The sequence below is a fragment of the Solanum stenotomum genome, chromosome 11, assembly GCF_019186545.1.
Source record: "Solanum stenotomum isolate F172 chromosome 11, ASM1918654v1, whole genome shotgun sequence".
Lineage (NCBI taxonomy): Eukaryota > Viridiplantae > Streptophyta > Magnoliopsida > Solanales > Solanaceae > Solanum > Solanum stenotomum.
In genome coordinates this window covers 50,817,287-50,841,705 of record NC_064292.1, presented here as the reverse complement: position 1 = coordinate 50,841,705, position 24,419 = coordinate 50,817,287, and the positions used below count along the sequence as shown (strand labels likewise).

The 24,419-nt window shown below is 31.9% G+C and overlaps 2 protein-coding genes and 1 pseudogene across 9 annotated transcripts in view; 1 reads left to right on the top strand and 2 right to left on the bottom strand.

Moving 5' to 3' along the window:
- LOC125844341 (beta-D-glucosyl crocetin beta-1,6-glucosyltransferase-like) overlaps nucleotides 1-24,419 on the bottom strand; it is a 133,912-nt gene that overhangs the window by 81,690 nt on the left and 27,803 nt on the right. The window lies entirely within an intron of this gene.
- The window catches only part of LOC125844329 (rust resistance kinase Lr10-like), a 368,189-nt gene that overhangs the window by 317,581 nt on the left and 26,189 nt on the right, over nucleotides 1-24,419 (top strand). The window contains exon 4 of one of the 8 annotated variants that reach the window (XM_049523631.1): nucleotides 22,068-22,268. The exons of 6 other annotated variants lie outside the window; for them this stretch is intronic. In XM_049523631.1, the coding sequence (XP_049379588.1) occupies nucleotides 22,068-22,268 (201 nt within the window). Of the gene's footprint in view, nucleotides 1-22,067; nucleotides 23,273-24,419 lie in introns of those variants that run through there. One more of the 8 variants, XM_049523629.1, reaches the window with a different exon arrangement.
- On the bottom strand, nucleotides 1,239-2,762 carry LOC125844339 (beta-D-glucosyl crocetin beta-1,6-glucosyltransferase-like; annotated as a pseudogene).

Here is a 24,419-nt window from a genome sequence, read left to right as displayed (position 1 = left end):
CCTTCCGTTGGTAATTGCATTTCTGGTGTACAAATTCAAAAGGAGGCATTTGTCAATGCACGATATGATTGAAGGCTTTTTGCAAACACAAAACAATTTCATGCCTATAAGATATAATTACTCCAACATAAAAGAATGACCAGAGGATTCAAAGAGAAATTAGGCGAGGGAGGTTACGGAACTGTGTGCAAAGGAAAGCTTCAAAGTGGAAGGGATGCAGCAGTGAAGATGTTGAGCAAGCCTAAATCCGGTGGGCAAGATTTCGTGAATGAACTAGATACCATCGGAAGGATTCATCATGTCAATGTGGTTGGACTCGTGGGGTATTGCGTTGAGGGAACAAAGCGTGCTCTTGTATACGACTTCATGCCCAATGGATCACTTGATAAGTACATCAGTACCAGTCAAGAAGGAAGTCCTCTGTTAAGTTGGCAGAGGAAGTATGACATTATTCTAGGAGTGGCTCGAGGAATCGGGTATTTGCATCGAGACTGTGATGTACGAATTTTGCATTTTGACATCAAACCACACAACATTCTTTTGGATGAGAATTTCATTCCCAAGATTTCTGACTTTGGGCTTGCGAAATTATATCCAACAGATAAGAGCATTGTGACTCTCACAGCTGCTCGTGGAACAATTGGATATGTTGCTCCAGAGTTGATCAGTAGAAGCATTGGAGCAATCTTGTACAAAGCTGATGTTTACAGCTTCGGAATGCTGCTAATGGAAATGTTGGACTTGAAGAGAAATGAAGTTGCAAATGAAGAGAATTCCAGCCAATACTTTCCTTATAATATTTACGATAAGTTCAACAAAGGGAAAGAGATTGTGGTGGATGAAGGAGCGAATGATGATGAAAAGAAGATGGCTAGAAAGCTGAGTTTAGTTGCATTATGGTGTATACAAACAAATCCGATACAACGCCCTTCAATGAGTAAAGTAGTAGAAATGCTTGAAGGCGAAGTTGAAGTGCTAGAAGTACCTCCTCAGACTCTTCAATCTCAACTGATTGTCCATCAGATCATGGGAAGTTCTACGACATTTTCGTCTGATTCAATAGCTTTGTTAGATAATCCCGTTGAGGTAGACATTTATGCTATTTGATTATAGTTGATGTAATGGTTATGTCAAATAAACATAGCCAATCCAACAATGTTTGGGCCAAAGAATCGTGTTGTTATTGTTGTACTAGTTATATTATAGACATAATACATAAAAATGCATTTAATTTGGCCTCTGCGTAGAAACTTAAACATGTATAAAGTTGAACAAATAGACATATGCATCATACGTAGCATCTTACTTGGAAATTTGAATCATACATGGTGTTCTATGTTTTTCTCATTATTTCAACCTCAATATATTTTGACGACCAACAAAAACACCTCACATACAATATCATTTGGTTAGTTGAATCATAAGATTCACTTATTACTATTCCTACATAGTTGAATTAGCTCTTGAGCAACAGCATCCATCTCTTCATCTCTTATAGATTTTAAATTCTTGCTTATATCTCTCACTTTAGCCCTCAAATTTTCCCCTGTTTTCCCTGTTATGACACCTTTAAGAGTTTCCGCGATTTCTCCTCTGTGAATTTTGCCATCATCATCTCTAACAATCTCCACCGCAACTCCCAATTCTACGATCAACCTAGCAATCATTGGTTGATCAAGATGAATAGGCATGGCAACTATAGGAACCCCAAAATATATACTTTCCATTGCTGAATTCCAACCACAATGACTTATAAATCCTCCGGTACTCGGATGATTTAGAATTCTTGGTTGTGGTGCAAATTTGTCCAAAACTCTTCCCCTTTCTCCAATTCTTTCAAGAAAACCTTTTGGTAATGCATCTTCAAGATTTTGGTCTTCCCCTTTTGGAAATCTTGCAACCCATATGAAATTAACATTACTTAACTCCAACCCGAAAGCTACTTCTTCCATATCTTCTTTTGACAAGAAATACTCACTCCCAAAGGAGACAAAAACAGTTGAATTCTCATCTTTTGTTCCTAGCCAATCGATGAGCTCCATATCGTCCGCGTCATTAGTGATTGGATCTTGGACTGGTGGACCAACTGGAACAACTTTCCAATTGCTCAATTCAAGGCAATAATCAATATATTTGGCTTCTATAGTTCTAGAAGTACTCATCAACATGATTTGCATATTTCCATCAACTAGAAGATCCCCATCATTAGGTTCTTTCGATTTATTAGATTTCGCCACCATTTCACTGAATCTTACTTGCTCAATTTTCCTGAGATAAATAGCAGGGAAAGGGAATTCAACCTCTGGTTTCCTCAGTATGTTGAAAAGATACGAAAACACAGTTGCACTTGAAGTTATAAGCTTAACTGCTGGAATGTTGTGTTCATTCGCGACACGTTTAGCCCATTGCTGCAATATGTCATAAATCACCAAATCAGGTTTCAGATTTTCCAAGATTTTTGAAAAGTTTGGTTTGGACATTTTCAGGGCTTTCTGAAGGATGTGATTGAGATTGGGTGGGAGACCATTGGTAGTATGGTAATGAGGAGGAAGTTCGGGTAATTCTGGTAAGTGAAGTTCGATAAGCTGAATCGAATCAGCATACTTTTCAGGGATTTTCTTGATGGTGGATTTGAGATTTATCGGCGTAGAACAGAAGTAAATCAAGAATTATTTGTCCGTGAGTTTCTTAGCTACATTTAGATATGGAGAGATGTGTCCATAAGCCAAAAATGGGAACATCAATACCCTTAAAGTAGCCATGGTATGCTTTGTTTTTCTTTAGAGTGAAAGAAGGATGAGAGAGGAGCTCTTTGTGGTGTTGGTGACGTTGGCTATCTTTATTTATTAAATGAAAGTGTGATGACTTTATGATACAAGTTGACTACGTGTACCAATAAAGTTTAAATCTGAGATATCACGGAAGAATAATTACCAGATTCGTCCCATTTTATGTCACATTTTTACTTTACCCTTATATCCTTATTTAATTTTTTTGGAACTCAAGTTTTCAATCAATAAATATGAATTAATTTATTTTGATTAATTAATTTAATCAATGAACATGAATTATTTACTTAGCTTTTCTAAGTTGGTCAAATATATATTTTCAAGGCTAATAACTCACAAGGGCAAAAAAGGAATAATATAATAATTTATGTATTGATTTTATGAAATGACAAATATTATGCATCAACTATTTATAGAAAATAATGGCATATAAAATGAGACGGAGGGAGTAATTGGTCGACGTCTTTTATAGAAAAAATAAATTGAATGTAGACTTCTAGCAAAATTTAATGCAAAGTGACCACTTGTGTGATTGTTTTATTTATAATATTAAAGTAGAAAATTTAGGCACATTTAAAGAAGGTGACTTTATAGGTAATAAAAACTTTTACTAGTGCGTAGAGAGAGTATCTATAAGACTATAATTAAGTAGATTAAAAGAATAGTTAATGGTCGAAAATATTTGAATTAGAGGTTTTTCAAGTCAATATCATACCTTAGTTATCAAATGTTTCTTTTTATTTAATTTTTATAACTATCATCATCAATATATTAAAACACACCTTAACTATAAGTTATTCATGTTTACTATTTGGATTAATCACTATCCTTTCAATAGCAAAAGGGAACAACAAATATTTGATGTGTATCTTTTTAGTACTTGGATAATGATAGTTTATATTTAGGAAAAAGAAAATAGCTGATATTAGGGGTGTAAAACTTGCGAAAAGTGATAGTTCAAGTGTGTTTTTGATCATTATCTCTAAAAAGAACTATTTTTAGGTAAATTTGTAAAAAAAATCTTGTATGTATATTTTTAGTATTTTTTTTAAAATTTTATGTCAATACAAATTATATCACATAAACTGGTACGAATAAAGTACGTACAGAGTACATTGTAAATAGATTAGGAATAATTAATTTGCATAGACATAATAGAACATATATTACATCTTATACCGGTAGTTATTAGTAATTACTTAGTAATATAACATAATAATTACTACTGATGACAGATTTGAATTAATTAATAAATAATAAATATTTATTTAAATTATTTAATGTAAATTAATATGGAAGCGTGTAAATATATATTTAGATTGTTTAGTTATTTAATAAGGAAGCGTGTATTTAGGAAATGGTTACTGCACACGTTTCTCAATGAGGCTTTTTTATTTTTTAATAATTAATTTATATTTATAATTTTATTTTTAGTTTTTTAAAGTGCTACTAGAAAGTAGTCTAATGGCACAAGTTTCAATTATAAAGCCATTGGACTTTTTTTAATAATTAATGTATATTTAAATCAATAATTAATTAAGGAGTTAGCAGTTTTTGAAAGTGTGCCTAGGAAGTGGTGAGATTATGTGTTTGATTGACTACACATGTTTAGTGCAGACAATAACTTAGTTTTCAATTTCCCATTATCTGCATGTCCTTCATTTTTAGTCTTTGTGTTTTTTTAAATTATATATTAACAATCATGAATGAAGAGAAATTTGAAATCTAATCTTTCCCCTAGAAAAAGTCCTAGATTTAGTAACAATCATGGATTGAGTCAACCTTCAAGCTTCAATTTGATATCACAATCACTTGAGAAGGATTGTTTGGAGAATAATGAAAGTGAAAATGTTCCTATTCAAATTAGTTCAACTAAGCAATAAAAAAAAAATGCAATAGTGTTGTGTATACACATTCGGATGTTTCGGATTCGAATCAAGTTACATTAAGGGCAAGAACTATATGACGGGTGAGACTTTCAAATTCAAAAATTAAGGTGCGCGCGAAGAAGTTGAATTTCAGAAGTGGAAAAGTTGTTCCAAAGGTGTTAAATAAACATATTTTCATGATTTTATTATTTTACTCTTTGCATGTTATTTTCATTGATGGAGATATTTAAACATAAATTTTTGTATGTGTCTGATTTATGTTCATTTGTATATACAATTTTGGCATAAGAATTTGAGTTTATTGATGTGGTTTTCAATATCATGTAGTTATAAAGTATGAAATAGACTTTTATAATTCATTATTATCTCAGAATCAAAAAAATATCTGATATTATATCAATTAGATACATCAGTGTGAATTAATGTTATTGTATGTGAGTATATTGTGTCTATTGAAATGGTCATTTCTCCTTTTGTTTTTAAATCATGTAATAAGTAATTTATTTTGATTATCTCTTTGGTATTACCAATTTTATATCAAACGTATTCATAATGTTGTTGTTTGTTAGTATATAGTATGTATTGCTTGAATTTATTTCTTGAATTAGCTCATGGTCAATTTTTATATCAAAAGTATACACAAGTTGTATTTATTTTTGTTTTTTCAAAAAAGTACCTTTTTTTACTCTAAGAAAAGAAGAAATATACCCATTGGTGTTCCTACACCAATATGAATGTTTGTGATGACATTAGGAATCGTCTTAACGACCAACAATTTCTACAGTTTAAGGAATCTCCTTTTGGTTTATTTTTGGACATGCTACATATAAAGGTTCAGCCACAACTATTACACAGCCTTTTGCTTGTTGAAACAAAGAATGATAAAGATGATATGTTCATTGTGAATGTAAATGATACTGAGCTTAAATTTGGAATTAGAGAATTTGTTGTTATCACTGGGTTAAAATGTGGTTTGGATAGTGATTTTTATTCAGATCCAGATTCTCCAAACAGGCTGCTAGCAAAGTACTTTCCTGGAATGAAACAAGTCAGAAAATCAGAATTTATTAATGCTTTTAATGCCAAAGATTTTGTAGAGCCTGGAGATGTCTTCAAAATGGCATTGGTATACTTTATTGAGACTTTCTTACATTTTGCTGAACCAAACAACAATTTTGTTATTGTAAAGTGAAGATTAGCAACAACCTGTTTTCATACTTGTTTTATACTCAATAAAAAATTTTCATAGAATTATATGAATTTATAGTGAAATACTGATATTTTCTAAATATTTGTTCATGTTAAATATATATGTTGAACAAAATCAAACAGTTGATACTTTTGGAATAAAAAATTCAGATACAGGTATTGAGTCCTTTATAAATTCTATTCAACTTGCCTTTATACATATTATTAGTTGTTATATCTAATTTTTATAATAAGTTGATAATTTTATTACCTGTTGTGAAGATAATTTTATCATTTTAAAATGCAATGGCATCAAAAAATGAGGTAGATGATTCTTCTGGAATGAATTTGTCAGATACAGGTTCGAAATATGTTAATGTTTTTGTTGTAGAATTGAGGTCCTATGATGAAGCACTAATTTGTTATATTATATATAATTCTAGTTTCTAAATATGATGTGCCAGGAATTTCGTCTACTAAAACACCAACACTGGACGATTTTCCTCCATTCACGGACGCACAAATGGTTGCATTGGACCCAATACTTAATGAAACAGTGACACCGCAATTGCAAATGCGAATTAAAAATTCAGGCAAGTATGATACATCCCCATATGTGCAGCTTCCTGAAGGTGGAAATAGAGCGGATGATTTTTTTCTAATGCTAAGCATCCTTTTGAAAAGTTTAAAGGTTTTGATTGTTCTGCTGAATTGATAAATAAGTTTGTAGATTGGGTGGGTGTATCACAGAGACGAAATAGGTACTTTTGACATTACATTATGACGATTTTACTCAATTTTTATCAATTATTTTCCATATTATGGATTTATATATATAAAAACATAATTGAAGCAAGAAGTCTGTGTACACCGCAGTGTATGATAAGTTGAAGCCTGAACTTGATCTAAGAATTGTCAAAGTAAAGAAAATGGATTGATTCCACATGATGGAAGACCTTGGGAAGATGAGTTCATGTATAGTATTATATTAATATGACGTTGTCCATAGAAGAATTTCCAGATTCACATATTAATGTCATTTATTTAATTTATATGTATGTGACCGATGAGTATATAATTCAAAAAAAAATGTAGAAATCTTATTATATACAGTTATTGTGTTTTTGAAATCATAATATTTTAAAAACAAAATGTTAGTCATATTGTATGCAATTAATATGTACATTTTTAATCCTGTTTTTATCATTTAGATGTTAGTATTTACTGATTGTTTATATTGAAACAGCACGTTGATGTCATTATGTACTATTTACGGAAAAAGGCTAAACATTCGTACTAAATATGTCACCACAGACTCTGTTTTTATGTCGTGGTTGTTGGGAGCTGAAATATTGTGGGAAGAATCAAATTGTGATATGAGTTCAATATCTCCTAACCATTGTGTTGGTCAATATATGCGGGGTTACAATTTGATTGCCAATATCCCTTGGGATAGAGTTGATAACATCATCATCCCTGTGAATGAATGTTAGTGAGTGTTTGTTTTCATTGGATTCTTGTAGTTTTTCGCATAAAGCACAGGAGTTTACAACACCAACTCCATCCTCGGTTGCAACACAACACTACATAACAATTCTGTTTTCAACTCGCTTTTCTTACACACTTCATACTTCTGACCTAGCTACTATCTAAGGAATCCATTCTTTCTTTAATCCAAACTTTTAGCTGTCGCTTTTTTATTTCATCTTAGTAGGTCCAAAATGAAGTAGATAATTAAAATTCTGAACTTAGTGTAATTTTGAATACGTTCTATGATAATATCAATTATTAAATAGAGCTCACCATTTATGATAATAGACTTGTTAAAAAGAAGTGAAGTTGATAGTCTGTGCTCAATTTTATGTGTTAGTTTAGGTTTAAAAGATTCAATTTCGACCTGCCAGTGCCTCCTTTTTATTTTTTATAAATAATATTTGATGTTTATAGTTCATAAGCTTCCAATTTTAAGATTTTCAATGTTTTCAGTGATAGTGGACTTTATGCATGCGTATTTGCTGAACTTATTACACATGGAGTTTTTGAAATTCCAAGTCAATGTTTCATGCCAAAACTTCACCGTAAGAGATATGGTGCATTACTATATAGCAATACTAGAGTACAAATTATTTTGTAACGATTCTATATAACAATATTATTAATTAAAGCAGTCATTCCATGGTTATACGTACAACTATTATATATAAAAATTGTTACACTATGTAATATAGTTTGTATTGAAAGATTGATGATCATGCGAAGAGTTGAAAAATTTAAACACAAAGGATGATGATCATACCAAAGTTTTTTTTGATGATTCAATCAAGTTGCTTATAATTATCATATTTAATGCTCATCTCTCAATGTTGTTTATACGGTTTTTTGCGAACAATTAAATATTCTTAAAATACTTGTTTCACTTAAATAAACACAAAATCAACGAGTTGATTGTGTTAATAAGAATTCACTAGATAGACGTATTGAGTCTTTATAAATTATATAGAAACTTGGTTCCTCAATTATAATCACTTTATATATCAAAATTATACAAAGTGATTATTCTCAAAAACCTGTTATAATAACTGTTGTATACTCATTATAATTTCTAATATGACTTGTATGATTTTATAGGGGATCTACAGATCATTCCCAAACTATTTGTTCCATCTTTAAATTTAGATGCAACACAAAATCAAGGAGTTGATAATTTTGGAATGAACATTTCAGATGCAGGTATTGAGTCTTTAAAATTTATGTCACGGTAACAAAAAATATATAATTATAATATTTTTGACTAAATTGTATTTCATAAACTTAAATAGAATCCTTAAAACATACTAATAACATAGATGAATCACCTAGAAATAACAAAAAAATAGTTCAATTGTTTGTAAACAAAGAAATAAATAGAACAATCACAAACATATGATCATAAACTATGCATCTGGTGGATATCTACCACACGTCGTCCTATTGTGCCCCTCGCGACGACATATGATGCATGTTACCTTGGCCCTCTTGAATTTTCCTTCGCTATATGACTTCTTGCGTTCCATTGGTGGTCTCCTTGGCCCTCTCTTATAATCTGGTGGTAATAAATTTTGATCCAGCACATGAGGCAGTATTTCCCATGTACTCTCACATGGAAGAGGTTCAACTGGAATTACATATGCATCTTGGAAATTTTTATTGTTGTAGAACTCAGAACAATAGTCCTCTCCATGTTTATTTTTGTGTGCAATTGCAGCATAGCATGACCACATGGTATCTCATCCAGTTGAAAACGTCCACAACTACATTTTCTACTTCGTAGACACACTGTGAAATGTCTTGCTCCATCAGTTATTGTATGTAGGAATTGTGTTGATGGGCTTACCTAAAACAATTTTCATGTATCAAAAGTATCAAAAGACATACAGAACTTGCTTAGTTACAAAAATATTCAAAAATTAACATTGCAAATGTTTAGAGAATTAGAAACTTACTGTCATACGGTGAGATATCTCACGGTTATCTTCAAGTATTTTATTGTATGGTTCAGTAAGATCAATTTTGGTTTGCCCAGCCTCTTCGCTATGTTTAGCACTCCACGATTGAATTGTTATTCTCATAAAATCCAACAATGATACTACTGGAAGTTTCCGTGCTAATCGATTGATGTTGTTTATTGATTCTGCTATGTTTGAGGTCATTAACCATGTATGATTAACAGTTGCATGTGTCCTTGTCCATTTATGATATCCTATTCCAAATAAATATTTTCTTATCTTCTTATTGATTTCGTCCACCTTTCTCATCAATTCTTCAAATTGTTGAAGTGTGTATGCCTTTGCCATTGCAAAGAAAAGCTTTTTCAAATCTTCAACATTCTTGTGAAATTTTATGATAAAATTGCACCATAAATGCCAAATGCATGCATAATGAGGCAGACCAGGATATACTCTTGATGTACCTTTCCATATACTCTCATGCCTATTTAAAAAGAAGCACATATTTTGTCTTTCTCCAAATGCATCTCTAAACTTTTCAATAAACCATGTCCACGAAGCATCATTTTCAAAATCAACGATAGCATATGCCAGTGGGAGAATATGACCTCTTTGCATACCAAATTTATACACATATAATACTTAAAACAAAGATTTTAATAAACATTGAATTTTATAATTAAATATTAAAGGAGTCACTAACAATATAAGTTAAAAGGTTTTATAAATACTAGTAAAATATGTAGACATACCTCCTGGATCCAACGTGCTTGCAATAAGAATGGTACCCCCATAAGAACACTTCAGATGTGCTCCATCAACAACTACTACAGGCCTGCAATATTCCCATCCTCTTATTGATGCCTATAAAGCAACAAATGCAAATAGAAATCTATTGTCTTTGGTTTTCTCTAAACTTAGAACTGAACCAAGATAATGCTTATCCAAAATGTAAAAATAAGCTGGTATTCTTGCATATGATTTCATTGGATCTCCTCGCAACATCTTTATTGCTTTTTCCTTTGATCGCCAGGCTTGCATGTAACTCAATGTAACACCATGAAGTTTCAGCATGTCATCAGCAATATCTCTTGGTGTGTATATTTTTTTTTGTATCTATAAACTTATCCAAGACCAGAATATCGGCCACATCAGTAATTCCTTGGCGCCTTGCATATATTCTCTCTCGGATAGAACATGTGTGAGTACCACAATATTTCCTTATCTTGAAAAGTCCAGACTGATTGAGACTTGATGATTTCAAGAACCAAGTTCAATTTTTTGATGGACTTACAAGATAATAGCTGCAAGAGAACAAGTGAATTTTGAAGTTAGTATTCAAACATCAAAAAAATATGATAATACCTGCAAGAGAACATTAAAATAATTACCAAGTTGAGCTGGATCTCTTAACATTGAATGTAAACTTATTGACAAATGCGTAATGCTTCATCACTTCTGCTAGTACACTTTTATCTTTGTAAACTTGTTTCACATCCACAGAAAAATCTGAAGCATCACTAATGATATCATTTTCTTCGTCATCCACAGTATCAATATATTCAATAGGATTCATCCCAATCAAACGCACTGAATTGTTTGAATATAAATCTGGAACACCATTGATTTCACCAACAACATTATTTGTGCGTTCAATAATAGGACCATATTCATCTTCAACCATTGCCCTTTTTTTAAGAGTTATACACAATGGATACTTACTAAAAAAAATCAGCATTTACCCTCCGTTGGTTGAGATAAACATGCATACCCATATCATTGTGTATTGACATAGGTGGACTTCTATCGCTTACCAAGTACATAATATTCAACTCATCAACTGTTGTGTCTATACCGAGTTGATCTGCAATAGCAGCAACCAATCTAATGTATTTCGTGTCTGAATTATATATAACTCCTTCTAAATGGTACTCAACATATCTACCTGAGAATGAATGAAATTTTAATGTAATGTGGTTGTCAAGTACGTTAATCACCAAAAAGAATATACATCACAAAACACTGTTAAAGTTTATTAGAAGAAAAAAATTCCAAAGCAGTTAATACGTATAATTTTAAGACATAAACTATAGCACCTCAAGTATTACTCCAATTCAAATTTCATACCAATTTTATACCAAAATTATATAATTAAATGTTTTTTTTTTTACATTAAATAGCTTTGTAAAATTATATAGCTCATTATACACCATAAAAAATTATCAATATACGATCATAAGTATACAAATAGCACAAAACCAAAATTTATACTAAAAATATACTTGAACATAAATGACATGATAAAAGCTTACTTTATATGAATATTATACACTAAATCAGTTAAATATGATAACATATTTTTTCAATAAATGTAGAGTTTTATTTGCATTAAACGATACCTACAAATATATCAATATAATACTTTAATATTTTTTAGATGCGCTTACTTAAAAACCAAAAAAATAGCAAATCAAATAAACAAGTAATAAAACGAAAATAAAACGTCAAGAAATGCTATTATACCTTAATGCGGTTAAATCAGATCACATAATTAAATTCAATATTTATACAGTAAAAATTATCTACAAATATATCAATATAATACTTTGATATCTTTAGATGCGCTTATTTACAAACCAAAAATAGTACCTCATAAAAACAAGTCAAAAAATGAAAAAAAAAATTCACAAAACGTCAAAAAAAACCATAATAATACATTAAAAACAAACCTATCGCATCCCATTGACCTCCATGATGAATCAATATTGAGCAAATGTTATTATTTTACATGATTAAAATATGATATTGAAAATAAAACCTCAAGAAAGAATAAAAGATGCAGAAATGAAAGGAGAATATAGGTCAGTTACACAAAAACTATATTTATAGATGCACGATTCAATTTCCCATAACCTATATTTATGGAAGCACGATGCTAGTTTTTTTTTCTTGTATTTATTTTAAAATAGATAATTTAATATATATATTTTTTAAATAGATACGTTTAATAGTAATTGTTAGATAGTGTTAGAATTCTACTGCTATGTATGGAAAACTTGAAAATATTGTTACGTCTTGTAATATATAATCTATATTTTGTTATTTGGCTAGTTTACTCGATTATTATTAGGTGCTCAACTTGGTTGTGAGCTAGTTGAGTACGTGTTGTATATTATTTCATAGCTTTATTTATATGGAAAATTGTGCATTATAGCAAATTATTAATTCAAAATAAATGATATGACTACAGTTTCATTTAATTATAATTCGTAGCAAACACTTTACCATTCTCGCCTCTCTCCCCTGAATCTCGCTAGCCACTCTCAGTTTCTCCTTTGCCTCTCTCACTTTTATACAAACACAATTGTATAAAGCGAGAGGGACTGTATATACAAATACAAATTTCTCCATCCTATACACTTATAATTATACTAATTATACAAATCTCCCTCTGCTCAATTCTCTTTTGTCTTTCTCTCTCTTTCTCTCGCTTATACAAACACAAATTATACAATTACAATGTATAATTTGTGTTTGTATAAAGCGAGAGAGATTTGATATACAAATACAAATGTTTTAACTCGATTCAATTGTATATTAACTCAATTTTATTGTATACAAATTCAAATATTATGCAGATATACAAACACAATAATTGATGCATACACATAGTAGTTACATATATATAATTAGGAAAATTACAGAAATATACACGTTAAGACTTTAATTAACTTAAAATCAATATATATATATATATAGAATTACATAAAGAGTTTTTAAATTACATAGATAACAAAATAATTATTAATTTTTATTTTAATGTATTTTTTTTCTCGATTTTCTCTTTCTATTCGGTTTTATCTTTTTATGGTTTTAAATTATGTGCCTTTTCATGTGGAGCATAATTAGGGTATTTAAGAATTTTCAATTTTATCCCTCCTAAATAGTCCCGGTTATATACGTTTTCATGTACATGATATATTTACTTTTCATGAGTTAATGACTATTTTGTTGGGATCAATTTATTTGCTTCCTTTTTTATAAAACCTTTTATGTTTTCAATAAAGTTGGTGTTCTTACCTAGGTGATTCATTGTTTCCAAGTAAAAACCATTCATCTTCTACTTTTCAGATTTCAATCTCCATCTTTCTTTGTATTACATATCAAGAACAAAATTGTAACCTCCACTTTTTTTCAAGTCCTTATTTTTTACAACCAAAACCACCATAGTTCTTTTCCGATCAGAATTATATTCCTCCACTGATGGATAAGACTCCACGCAAGAGCCCTCGACTTAATAAACAAGTAATGGGTGTTGATAGTACACCCATAATGTATTTCTTTATGGATTTTATTCCCTTGTTTTACGTTTGGATGGTATCTTAGTTGCGTTTTGGATATATTTCGATGATTTTGTGAGTTTTCATGTGATTTTTTTATTTTCAGTTTTTCGGCACTTTTTTGCTTTTGGTTTCTCGAAATCAGTGTGTTAGTGAGGGAAGTTGATACTTACTTGTATTTTGCCTTTTCGTTAAGTTTATTGTGTTCTTTTTCCCTTATCTATTTGGTTGCTGGGAAAAGTAAGATATGGTCCTATTTTTTTAATTTCAGATTGTGAAATTATATGTGTGACCTTAGAATTGATCTTTATTGTATTTACAGAAATTCAACTTTCAGTGATTAAGATTGAAAATTCACTTATTTTAAGTGCTAGTTTTCTTGTGGGGCTTCATTGACAGCTAATATATACTTAAACATTTCTACAAATTTTTGTGCTTACTCCACCAAAAGTAAACCGATTGTGTATATCAATTGAAATAAAACTATTAAATTTTCGTATTCAATCTTTCAGGTGTGTAGGCAATATCAAAATATCAGCCATTATATACACCACAATTTGTGATTATTTCACCAAAATTATACGTGTTAGCAATTATAATAAGATAATCATTATTGGTGGTTAAAACTTTTGGTATTTCTCAAACATTATACCAAAATTTTCAAATTAACATTGTGTATTATTTTTTGTTACATCCTATTGTTTATTTTCAAGATTCCAGGTTGGTAGTTAATACCAGAATTTCAGCCAAACATTACAATACCAGAGACATGTTAATTGCATCAATAATAATATGAATACACTTATCAAGAATAAACAAAAGTTGGATAAAACTACATTTATCATTCATAAAAAATTCCAGAAGTTTTACATAACACCAACAAAAAAAGTTCAAATTAATACATCATTATTCTTTCTGATTCGCAAACTTTGGGCACGTCTTTTTGTTATACCCTGATGTACCACATTTACTACAAGGAATTTTACTCCTCTTGTATTCCTTCGTTGAATCCCTTCTTTCGGTCGTTACCTGGTGGCCAGCAGGTAGTACCAACAGGTAATCGACATGTTCACCATCAGTAGTACCAAGAAAACCAATTCAAAATTACACCAAGAAAATCAGTAATACAATAAACACGCAGTCAACATTTTCACCAAATTAATTACCAAAACATATATTATCACTAAATATATTTGTATTTCGATTGTCAAAACCCTAAAAAAAATGAATTAATTAAAAAATATATGAACACGGATTTGGTGAATAACAAAAACATATATTACACCATTAATTAAATAAGTAAACGACTCATAATAGCTAAAACACAATTTTAAATATGGTGTTTACTTACACCATATACACCATAGCTATGTACCAACAGTTAATCAACATGTTCACCAACAATAGTACCAAGAAAATCAATTCCGAATGACACCAAGAATTTTAGTAATACAAATATATTTGTACTCCGATTGTCAAAATCATTAAAAAAAAATCAAAGAATTAATAAAAAAATATATGAACATGGATTTGGTGAATAACAACAACAACATATATTACACCATTAATAAAATAAATAAACAACTCATAATAGCTAAAACGCAATTTTAAATCTGTTGTTTACACCATATACACCATAGTTATGTACCAACAGGTAATCAACATGCTTACCATCATTAGTACCAAGAAAACCAATATCGAATGACACAAATAAAATCAGTAGTACAACTAACATGCAGTCCAACATTTGATAATTAAAATATGTTCACTTTCACCAAAACAATTATCAAAACATATATTATCACTAAATATATTTGTATTCCGATTATCATAACCCTAAAAAAATCAAAGAATTAATAAAAAAAATATGAACATGAAACTGATTTATAACATAAACAACATATATATATTACACCATTAATTAAATGAATAAACGACTCATAGTACTCACAATGAACCATCAAGTTTTCAATATATTTGCAACGTCATTTTGTTCATTGTAATACAAAATCAAATATCAATCATAGTAATCACAATGTAACCATCAACTTTTCAATTACAAAAACTAATTAAAAAAGTAATACCAATCAAATATTGAATTATCACTAATACCCGATGCGTCCCAACGTCCTTTATGGTGAATTAGGATTGCATAATTATTGGTATCCATGATTGAAATGGACCAGAAATGAACAGAAAGAGAGTTCTATTTTTGTTAAGAAACCTTTTGGTGATAGGAGAAAATATTTATAACCAATTTGAGCAAATCATGGAAGGTAAAAGATTTGAGAAATATTGGGAAATTGTGGGCCATTAATCAACCATTTTTTTTTTTACTTTTTTACCTTTTTTTAATAGTAAAACACAACTTTGAAAAAAAAATATTGTTATATAGGCAGAAAAAAAAATATTGCTATATAGTGGTAATTAAGGTACTTAACTTGTATAGTTAAGTTTTTTAATAATTATCTAACCGATATACATATACAATTCACCTCTCTCCACTCTCTACCCTCTTTCGCTCGCATCTCTCATCTCTCTCCTAATCTCGCTCGCTAATCTAACCTAACACAAGGAACATATTCATATAAAAACACAATTTTCTTAGATATAGACGCCTGATTTATACAAATCGCCACGATTTTATACAAATCAGATATCTGCGATCTATACAAATTAGATACTCCATAGCGTATAAGCGCAAATATAAAAAATGTAGCTATAAAGCTCTAAGACACTTTGTAGCCTCCATCTCATTAGATGTGGTGCGCACTACACATCCATGAAAAGGACTTTACCTAGTGCGGTTTTTCAGACATCCTAGTACACTTAAACCTAGTGCTCTGATACCAAGTTTGTCACGCCTCGAGACTACCCCCGAGACGCGGACACGGGACCTAGGACCACTAGTGATCCCAAGCTAACCATGTTGGCATGATCATGAGCATACTAAAGATAATAAACGGATGCGTAAGTTAAATCATAAATAAAATGAAAAGATGGGGAATACCCATATACTATAACTGAGATATATGAAAACTGATGAGTTTAATACAAAAAAGATATTAACTCAATACTAAGCTGAATCTAACTATGTTTGAAAAAAGCCTTTAACTTACTAGAAATGTTAGGACAGCCAACTAAGTCTAGAAAAACTGAAACTAAAAGACTAAAATACTGAACAGAAACTCATGAATATTGTCCTCGGAGAATGAGGATGCACCACTGATTCTGCTGAACTGGAGATCGGGAACAGATCTAAGCGTGATCTGGATGCTGAAAACCTGAACCTACATCATGAGAAGATATAGCGTAGAGTATGCGTCAGTACTTGAAGGGTACTGAGCATGCAGGATAGAATATAGCTGAAATAACATATAACTGAACAAAGCAAATAAGCAATGACATAATCTTAACATGATATATATACTGAATGCTAAGATAACTGAATGCAGTGACCAATTTATAGCATGTTGAAACTGAATACTGGATACACTGATAAATGGTCAATGCAATAGGATCTGACTGAACTGTGGGAGCAACTAATAACCAATAATAAAACCACACGAGTTAAATGTGGAGTCCGATGTATAAACCTCATCGAGAGGACCCAATATACCATGCCAGAGGTATAGAGGCATGTTGGCGTGATCACCGAAATGATGCCCACAGAGGGGACTTACAACCTACGTGGCTAGTAGTTCTGGGACTATTTGGGTACGCTGAACCCTAGTCCAACTCTATATTATGCTACTCCCAATGGATTAAGTAATTAACACATTATGACTGAATTTCTGTAAGTTACTGGATAGCTCAAACTGAACATGCAAACTGAGAATGCAATAATTAAACTGATATTGATGCATTAATAACTGATGTGGCATGTATAACTGAATAACTAAAGTATCTGACCTAACATGTGTAATTCAAGAACTAAAGAAATACATAGCTAAGGTTCTGGAATTCATGCATTAAACTGAATATTAACGTACTAATTTGATTTGGATCATTCTAGCAGCTAGGAACCCAACAATTCTAACATTCAAGAAACCCTAGGTCTAGTCATAATAAGGGAATCAAGAAGCTAACTGAAAACTAAGAACCTAATGGGTGAAAGGAACCCACTAATGAAATCCCACATACCTGATGACGAATTCCATGGAGAAATCTTTAGATTACGGGGTAGGAGTTGATGGAACCTTGTTGCGTTCTTGAACTAGGGTTCTTGACCTCTCTTATCCTCTTACGCTCTAATTTTTCTAAGTTTTGATTAATGATTTGACTTAGGTAAGTTCTAGTTATGTTTCTAGGCTTAAACTAACCAAAACCTCATAATTTAGGGTCTAAACGACGTAGCTTAGGGTCCAACGAAATAGGAAAAGACTAAAAGACCCTTGACTTAACTGTTGTCGGAGTGATCAACGGACGGGACCTACGGGCCGTAGGTCAATCTACGGTCTGTAGATTGGAGTCGTAGGTCAAGTCTGCCCGATAGGGCTGCACTAAAAAGAGCATAACGTTTTACTCGGAGGTCAGATTTTAGCAAACTCGGTGGCGTTGGAAAGAGGATTCAATTATCTATCATATCATAGGTCATGGGACATATAATTCCTTTTGTGCTAAGAGTTATGACTATTTTAAGTTGACCCAATCAATAATTTTCCTCTAACTGGCTGTTGAGCCTCACCTATGGTCAAACCTACGAACCGTGGATCGAACGATGGTCCGTATTGGTCAGCCGTCATTTGCGTCAAAGGCTGGGTCAAGGGGGCCTCGATCCACAGACACAGACCACGGACTGTGGGTCTGTCCGTGGGTCGAGACTTAGCCAATTTTCTGAGCTGGGTTTAGGGAGGGGTTGCAGTGGTGAACCAAGGACCACTAGCACGAGTCGTGGTCTGACCTACGGTTCGTGGATGGCAACCGTGGGTTGCACCTGCAACTTCTCAAAATCTGCATTTTTGGTATGTTTCGGATACGGGGTGTTACACAGGGATTATTTGTAGTCAAGTGTTTGGTTCATTACTTTCCACTTAATCTTGTGTTTGGTTTAAAACTCTACAAAAAAATTCTTTCCTATTATACCCTTATGTTATTATGAGATTGTTAATTTCATGTAATTGGGTCAAGGTAGATAACCGCCGGACAATATTATTTTTTTGTAGGATTTTCTATTCCATTTAACAAGTTAAGTCAAATATATATATATATATATATATATATATATATATATACATAAAATTGTTATTAATTTTAAGGTGTGATGTACCACTTTTAAGGAGATCATTAATGACACGGTGTATTTCTAATTTTTTGTTGGTCAAGTATATCTTAAACTTAACATAGATTTAAGACTACTTAAATTGTTCAATACCTAAAGCTTGTTTTTTTAAAAAAAAAAAAAAGTTCAAGTGGTTAATTGACAAACTATCTTGAATAAAAAAAGTCAAGAAAAATGGAGAATTTTTTTTTAGTGAAATCATTAAATTACACAATACGAATTTGGAGAATTAAAAAAGAACATTTATAACCATTTCAATATAAATAAAAAGGAAATTAAATTACAAAAGAAATTTAGGAAAAGGAATAAGGGGATAGTTTAGTCATTTAGGGATCTTATCCAAGGTTTGTTAAACCCAGGGACGACTTGGCCTTAGGCCCCCAATTTTAGGGGGCCTCAATTTTTTACAAAAAATAAATTATGTGTTAATTTTTTATAGAAAAACATTGATTATTTATGATAAAAAGTATATATTTAAAATTATTATTTTATTCTCTTCAACCCCATTCAACTAGAAGAAATCAAGAAAATATTGTTTTATTTTCCTACACTCTCTCTACTAATACTCACATTATTTTCTTTTTAACTCCTTTTACACTCTTCTTTAAATTGTTGATAAATTAGAGTAATATTCTATCAAAAATATCATTTAATAGTCGAAAAGTGTTTGAACAAATTGAATTGTAAATTCTTTTTCCATTTCTTCTTACATTTTCAAGCATTACAACAACCATAGTAAAATGTGGGGTAATCAAATTATCAACTTCATCAAAGCTATGGTTCTAACTCTTATATTTATTTGAAATTTGTCAACTTATTACTTGTAGAACTATGTTAACAATTCATATAATGATTGCCCGAGTAAAATAATATTTTTCAACGTTGAATTAATAAAATCTTATTTAAAACTAATAATTGAAAAAGAAATCGAATAAATCATTTATATATATAAAAAATATTAAGTAATACTTTGCATTTAAAAATGTAAGAAAAATAAATTTTAAATAACTGCATGTGAAGTTTATTTAGATTTTAGGCCTCTAATTAAGATTTCATTTTAGGCCTCCGATTACGTTGAGCCGTCCCTGGTTGTACTAGTTATATTAAAGACATAATACATAAAAATGCCATTTAATTTGGCCTCAACTCACATTTATGCGTAGAAACTTAAACATATATAAAGTTGAACAAATAGAAACACGCATCTTGTGTGGCATCCTTACAAGGAAATTTGAATCCTACAAAAACCGAACCGAACTGAATTATTTCGGTCTGGTGTTCGGTACACCTATGCAAGAATCAAAAACCGAAAAAAATCGAAACTGAACCAAATTTACCGAATGTCAAGCCCTATGAGTCCTACATGACATAATACATGTAGGACATCACATAGGACCCAAATTGTCATGTAGGACGCATGTGTCTTTGTTCAACTTTACACAAGTTCAAGTGTATTAGTGCACACCCTAAGTTGGAGGACATAAATATAAAAGGCATATTCATGTATTATACCTATAAATAAATATATAAAGTCACAACTGTTCAACACAAATACACAATTTGAGCAAAAGGTGTGTTTGGCATATGGGGGAAACATGACATTTCCATCTCCCTCACTAATAAATTGGTAAACCGCAAAGTCTTCCTCTTGAGGGCCCTTCATCAAATTGCAACTTCCCCATCAAGGCCAAACACAAGTCTTCCATTGGCTTGGGACCCAAAGGAGTAATATTGGTAATTGAAAAGTCCACAAAGCTTCAACTTGCTAGATGGTTTAATTGCATTTTTACTCTTATATATGATAACAACAATTATTGTGAAGTCTCAGCCGAACCTGAGTAATACACAAATGTCTAAAGGAAACTCTCAGCTTAAATACTTTATATTAATCCTTCAAATCATCTTTCTGCAAGCATGCCATGCTCGGAAGAGCAAACACTACTGTCCTCCTTCTGCTTGTGGCGATATCCATAACATAAACTACCCTTTTCATTTAAACACCGATCCAAAACATTGTCGTTTTTCAGGAATTGAATTAGCTTGTGAAGGTAACCAAACAGTTATATGGTTATTCTCCAAAAAGCTGCACGTTCAACGCATCGGCTATGATAATCGGACAATTCACCTGGTTGATCCGACTTTACAAACACAAGGACAAGATGATCTATGTTCTTTCAGACCTCAGCTTAATTTCTACCAATACAATAGAGACTTTCAATCATATACGTATACTAATGGATATTATAAAACAAAAGCTGAGCCTATCTTCATGTTCAACTGTACGTTTGCTGTTAATAATTCTTCGACATTTGTGGAAATTAGTGGCTGCAAATTAAGCAGATATACTTATTTAAAGATTGGAGAAATGAATGTCTCTGAAGTGAGTGATGGATGCAGAGCGGAGTTTATAGGCTTGACCTCATGGCCTAATATTAACAACATTTCCCTTTCTGATTTTCATCAAGCAATCCTTTATGGCTTTGAGCTCTATTATCGGCATTGGGGCTTCGAAGAAAGGATAAGTAAAGACTTCTACTATATATGATTTTCTCCTTTATTAGGAAAACAATGGATTCACTCAATACAATTTGATTTCTTCATGTCTTTGTAGGTGTTGCTTTATTGATTCTTGGTGAGTACTCAAACTTTTCTCTACATATGCTTTTAATTCTCCATTGATCTCTCATTCTAAATATTTTGCAGTTTAATCAAACCAGGGAGCATCACTGTGGAGCTACTTCAGCTTTTCCCGAGTAAGCTCTTATTACTTATATATCCCTTCATTAAGCTGTATGTTATTTGGCTGCACAAAACTTATCATTCCATTGATCATGTGTTTAAATGGCATAAAAGTGAGCACGACACAAAAATTCGAAATACAAAATTATTAGTAAAGATGTTAATAGAAGTAACTAATTTCTTCGAATCCTTTATACGTCATGATTATATAAGTAAAGATTGTGTACCTTATAGTGTTAAGTATAGAAAGTTGTTAATAGCAATATTTCTGAAAGCATAGCCTTCTATCTCCTTATCATTTCTAAGTTTTGTTGGCCTAAGGGGAAGTTACTTTCTATGATTTCTCAAACGTGCAGTGTATTTGGTAGCAAAATTTGTGATCGGCCTTCCGTTGGTAATTGCATTTCTTGTGTACAAATTCAAAAGGAGGCATTTGTCAATGTATGATACGATTGAAGGCTTTTTGCAAACACAAAACAATTTCATGCCAATCAGATATAATTACTCCAACATAAAGAGAATGACCAGAGGATTCAAAGAGAAATTAGGCGAGGGAGGTTACGGAACTGTGTACAAAGGAAAGCTTCAAAGTGGAAGAGATGCAGCAGTGAAGATGTTGAGCAAGCCTAAAGCCGGTGGGCAAGATTTCATGAATGAAGTAGCTACCATTGGAAAGATTCATCATGTCAACGTGGTTGGACTCGTGGGGTATTGCGTTGAGGGAACAAAGCGTGCTCTTGTTTACGACTTCATGCCCAACGGATCACTTGATAAGTACATCAGCACGAGTCAAGAAGGAAGTCCTCTGTTAAGTTTCCAGAGGAAGTATGACATTATTCTAGGAGTGGCTCGAGGAATCGGGTATTTGCATCGAGGCTGTGATGTACAAATTTTGCATTTTGACATCAAACCACACAACATTCTTTTGGATGAGAATTTCATTCCCAAGATTTCTGACTTTGGGCTTGCGAAATTATATCCAACAGATAAGAGCATTGTGACTCTCACGGCTGCTCGTGGAACGATTGGATATGTTGCTCCAGAGTTGATCAGCAGAAGCATTGGAGCAATCTCGTACAAAGCTGATGTTTACAACTTCGGAATGCTGCTAATGGAAATGTTGGACTTGAAGATAAATGAAGTTGCAAATGAAGAGCATTCCAGCCAATACTTTCCTTATAATATTTACGATAAGTTCAACAAAGGGAAAGAGATTGTGGTGGATGAAGGAGCGAATGATGATGAAAAGAAGATGGCTAGAAAGCTGAGTTTAGTTGCATTATGGTGTATACAAACAAATCCGATACAACGCCCTTCAATGAGTAAAGTAGTAGAAATGCTTGAAGGCGAAGTTGAAGCGCTAGAAGTACCTCCTCAGACTCTTCAATCTCAACCGATTGTCCATCAGATCATGGGAAGTTCTACGACATTTTTGTCTGATTCAATAGCTTTGTTAGATAATCCCGTTGAGTTAGACATTTATGCTGATTGATTATAGTTGATGTAATGTTTATGTGAAATAAACATAGCCAACCCAACAATATTTGGGACAAAGAATCATGTTGTTATTGTTGTACTAGTTATATTATAGACATAATACATAAAAATGCCCTTTAATTTGGCCTCTGCGTAGAAACTTAAACATATATAAAGTTGAACAAATAGGCATATGCATCATACGTAGCATCTTACATGGAAATTTGAATCACACATGGTGTTCTATGTTTTTCTCATTATTTCAACCTCAATATATTTTGAAGACAAACAAAAACACCTCACATACAATATTATTTGGTAAGTTGAATCATAAGATTCACTTATTACTATTCCTACAAAGTTGAATTAGGTCTTGAGCAGCAGCATCCATCTCTTCATCTCTTACAGATTTTAAATTATTGCTTATATCTCTCACTATAGCCCTCAAACTTTCCCCTGTTTTCCCTGTTATGACACCTTTAAGAGTTTCTGTCACGCCCCGAGCCTACACCCTGGACGTGGCCAGCACTCGAAGACCATTGCTAGTCCCCAAGCGAACCCTCATCCTGGCTGACTCCAAGCGGAATACTAACTTAAGCATACAAGAGCTTAAAACTGAATAAGAGTTTATAAACTCAACTTTACAAATCTTTAACTCAAAAGAAAACTCTGCATAATAGAATATATATACAACTCGCCATAAAAGGCAACTTTAGTCTTCAAAACATTTAACAAAATAAATGAAGAGATTTTTGAAACTCTATTGTCTATTTATGAAGCCTCTAACTGATAAAGATGGAAGCTGGGACAAGACCCACGACCTCCTAACAACTGATACAATTGAAAGGTAAATGAATTCCTCCGGAAGCAAAGAGGCTTGTCATAGCTAACTGGAACTCCTGGATGTATCAACGAATCTCCTGTTGATGATCCTGAATACCTGTGTCTGCATCATAAAAAGATGCAGGCCAAATGGCTCAATACGTGGAATGTACGAGTATGTAAGCTGGAAAGCTAAACAACATAGGCTAGAAGAAAAACTGGAATAAACTGAATAAATTACCTCTTTTCAAACTTTCTCAACTCAAGGAATACTCAAAACTACTCAAACTTACTCAACTCAGAAGATAGATACTGGACTCAGAGACAGATACTCAACTCAAAGATATATACTCAACTCAAAGATAGATACTCAACTCAAGATAGATACTCAACTCAAGATATATACTCAA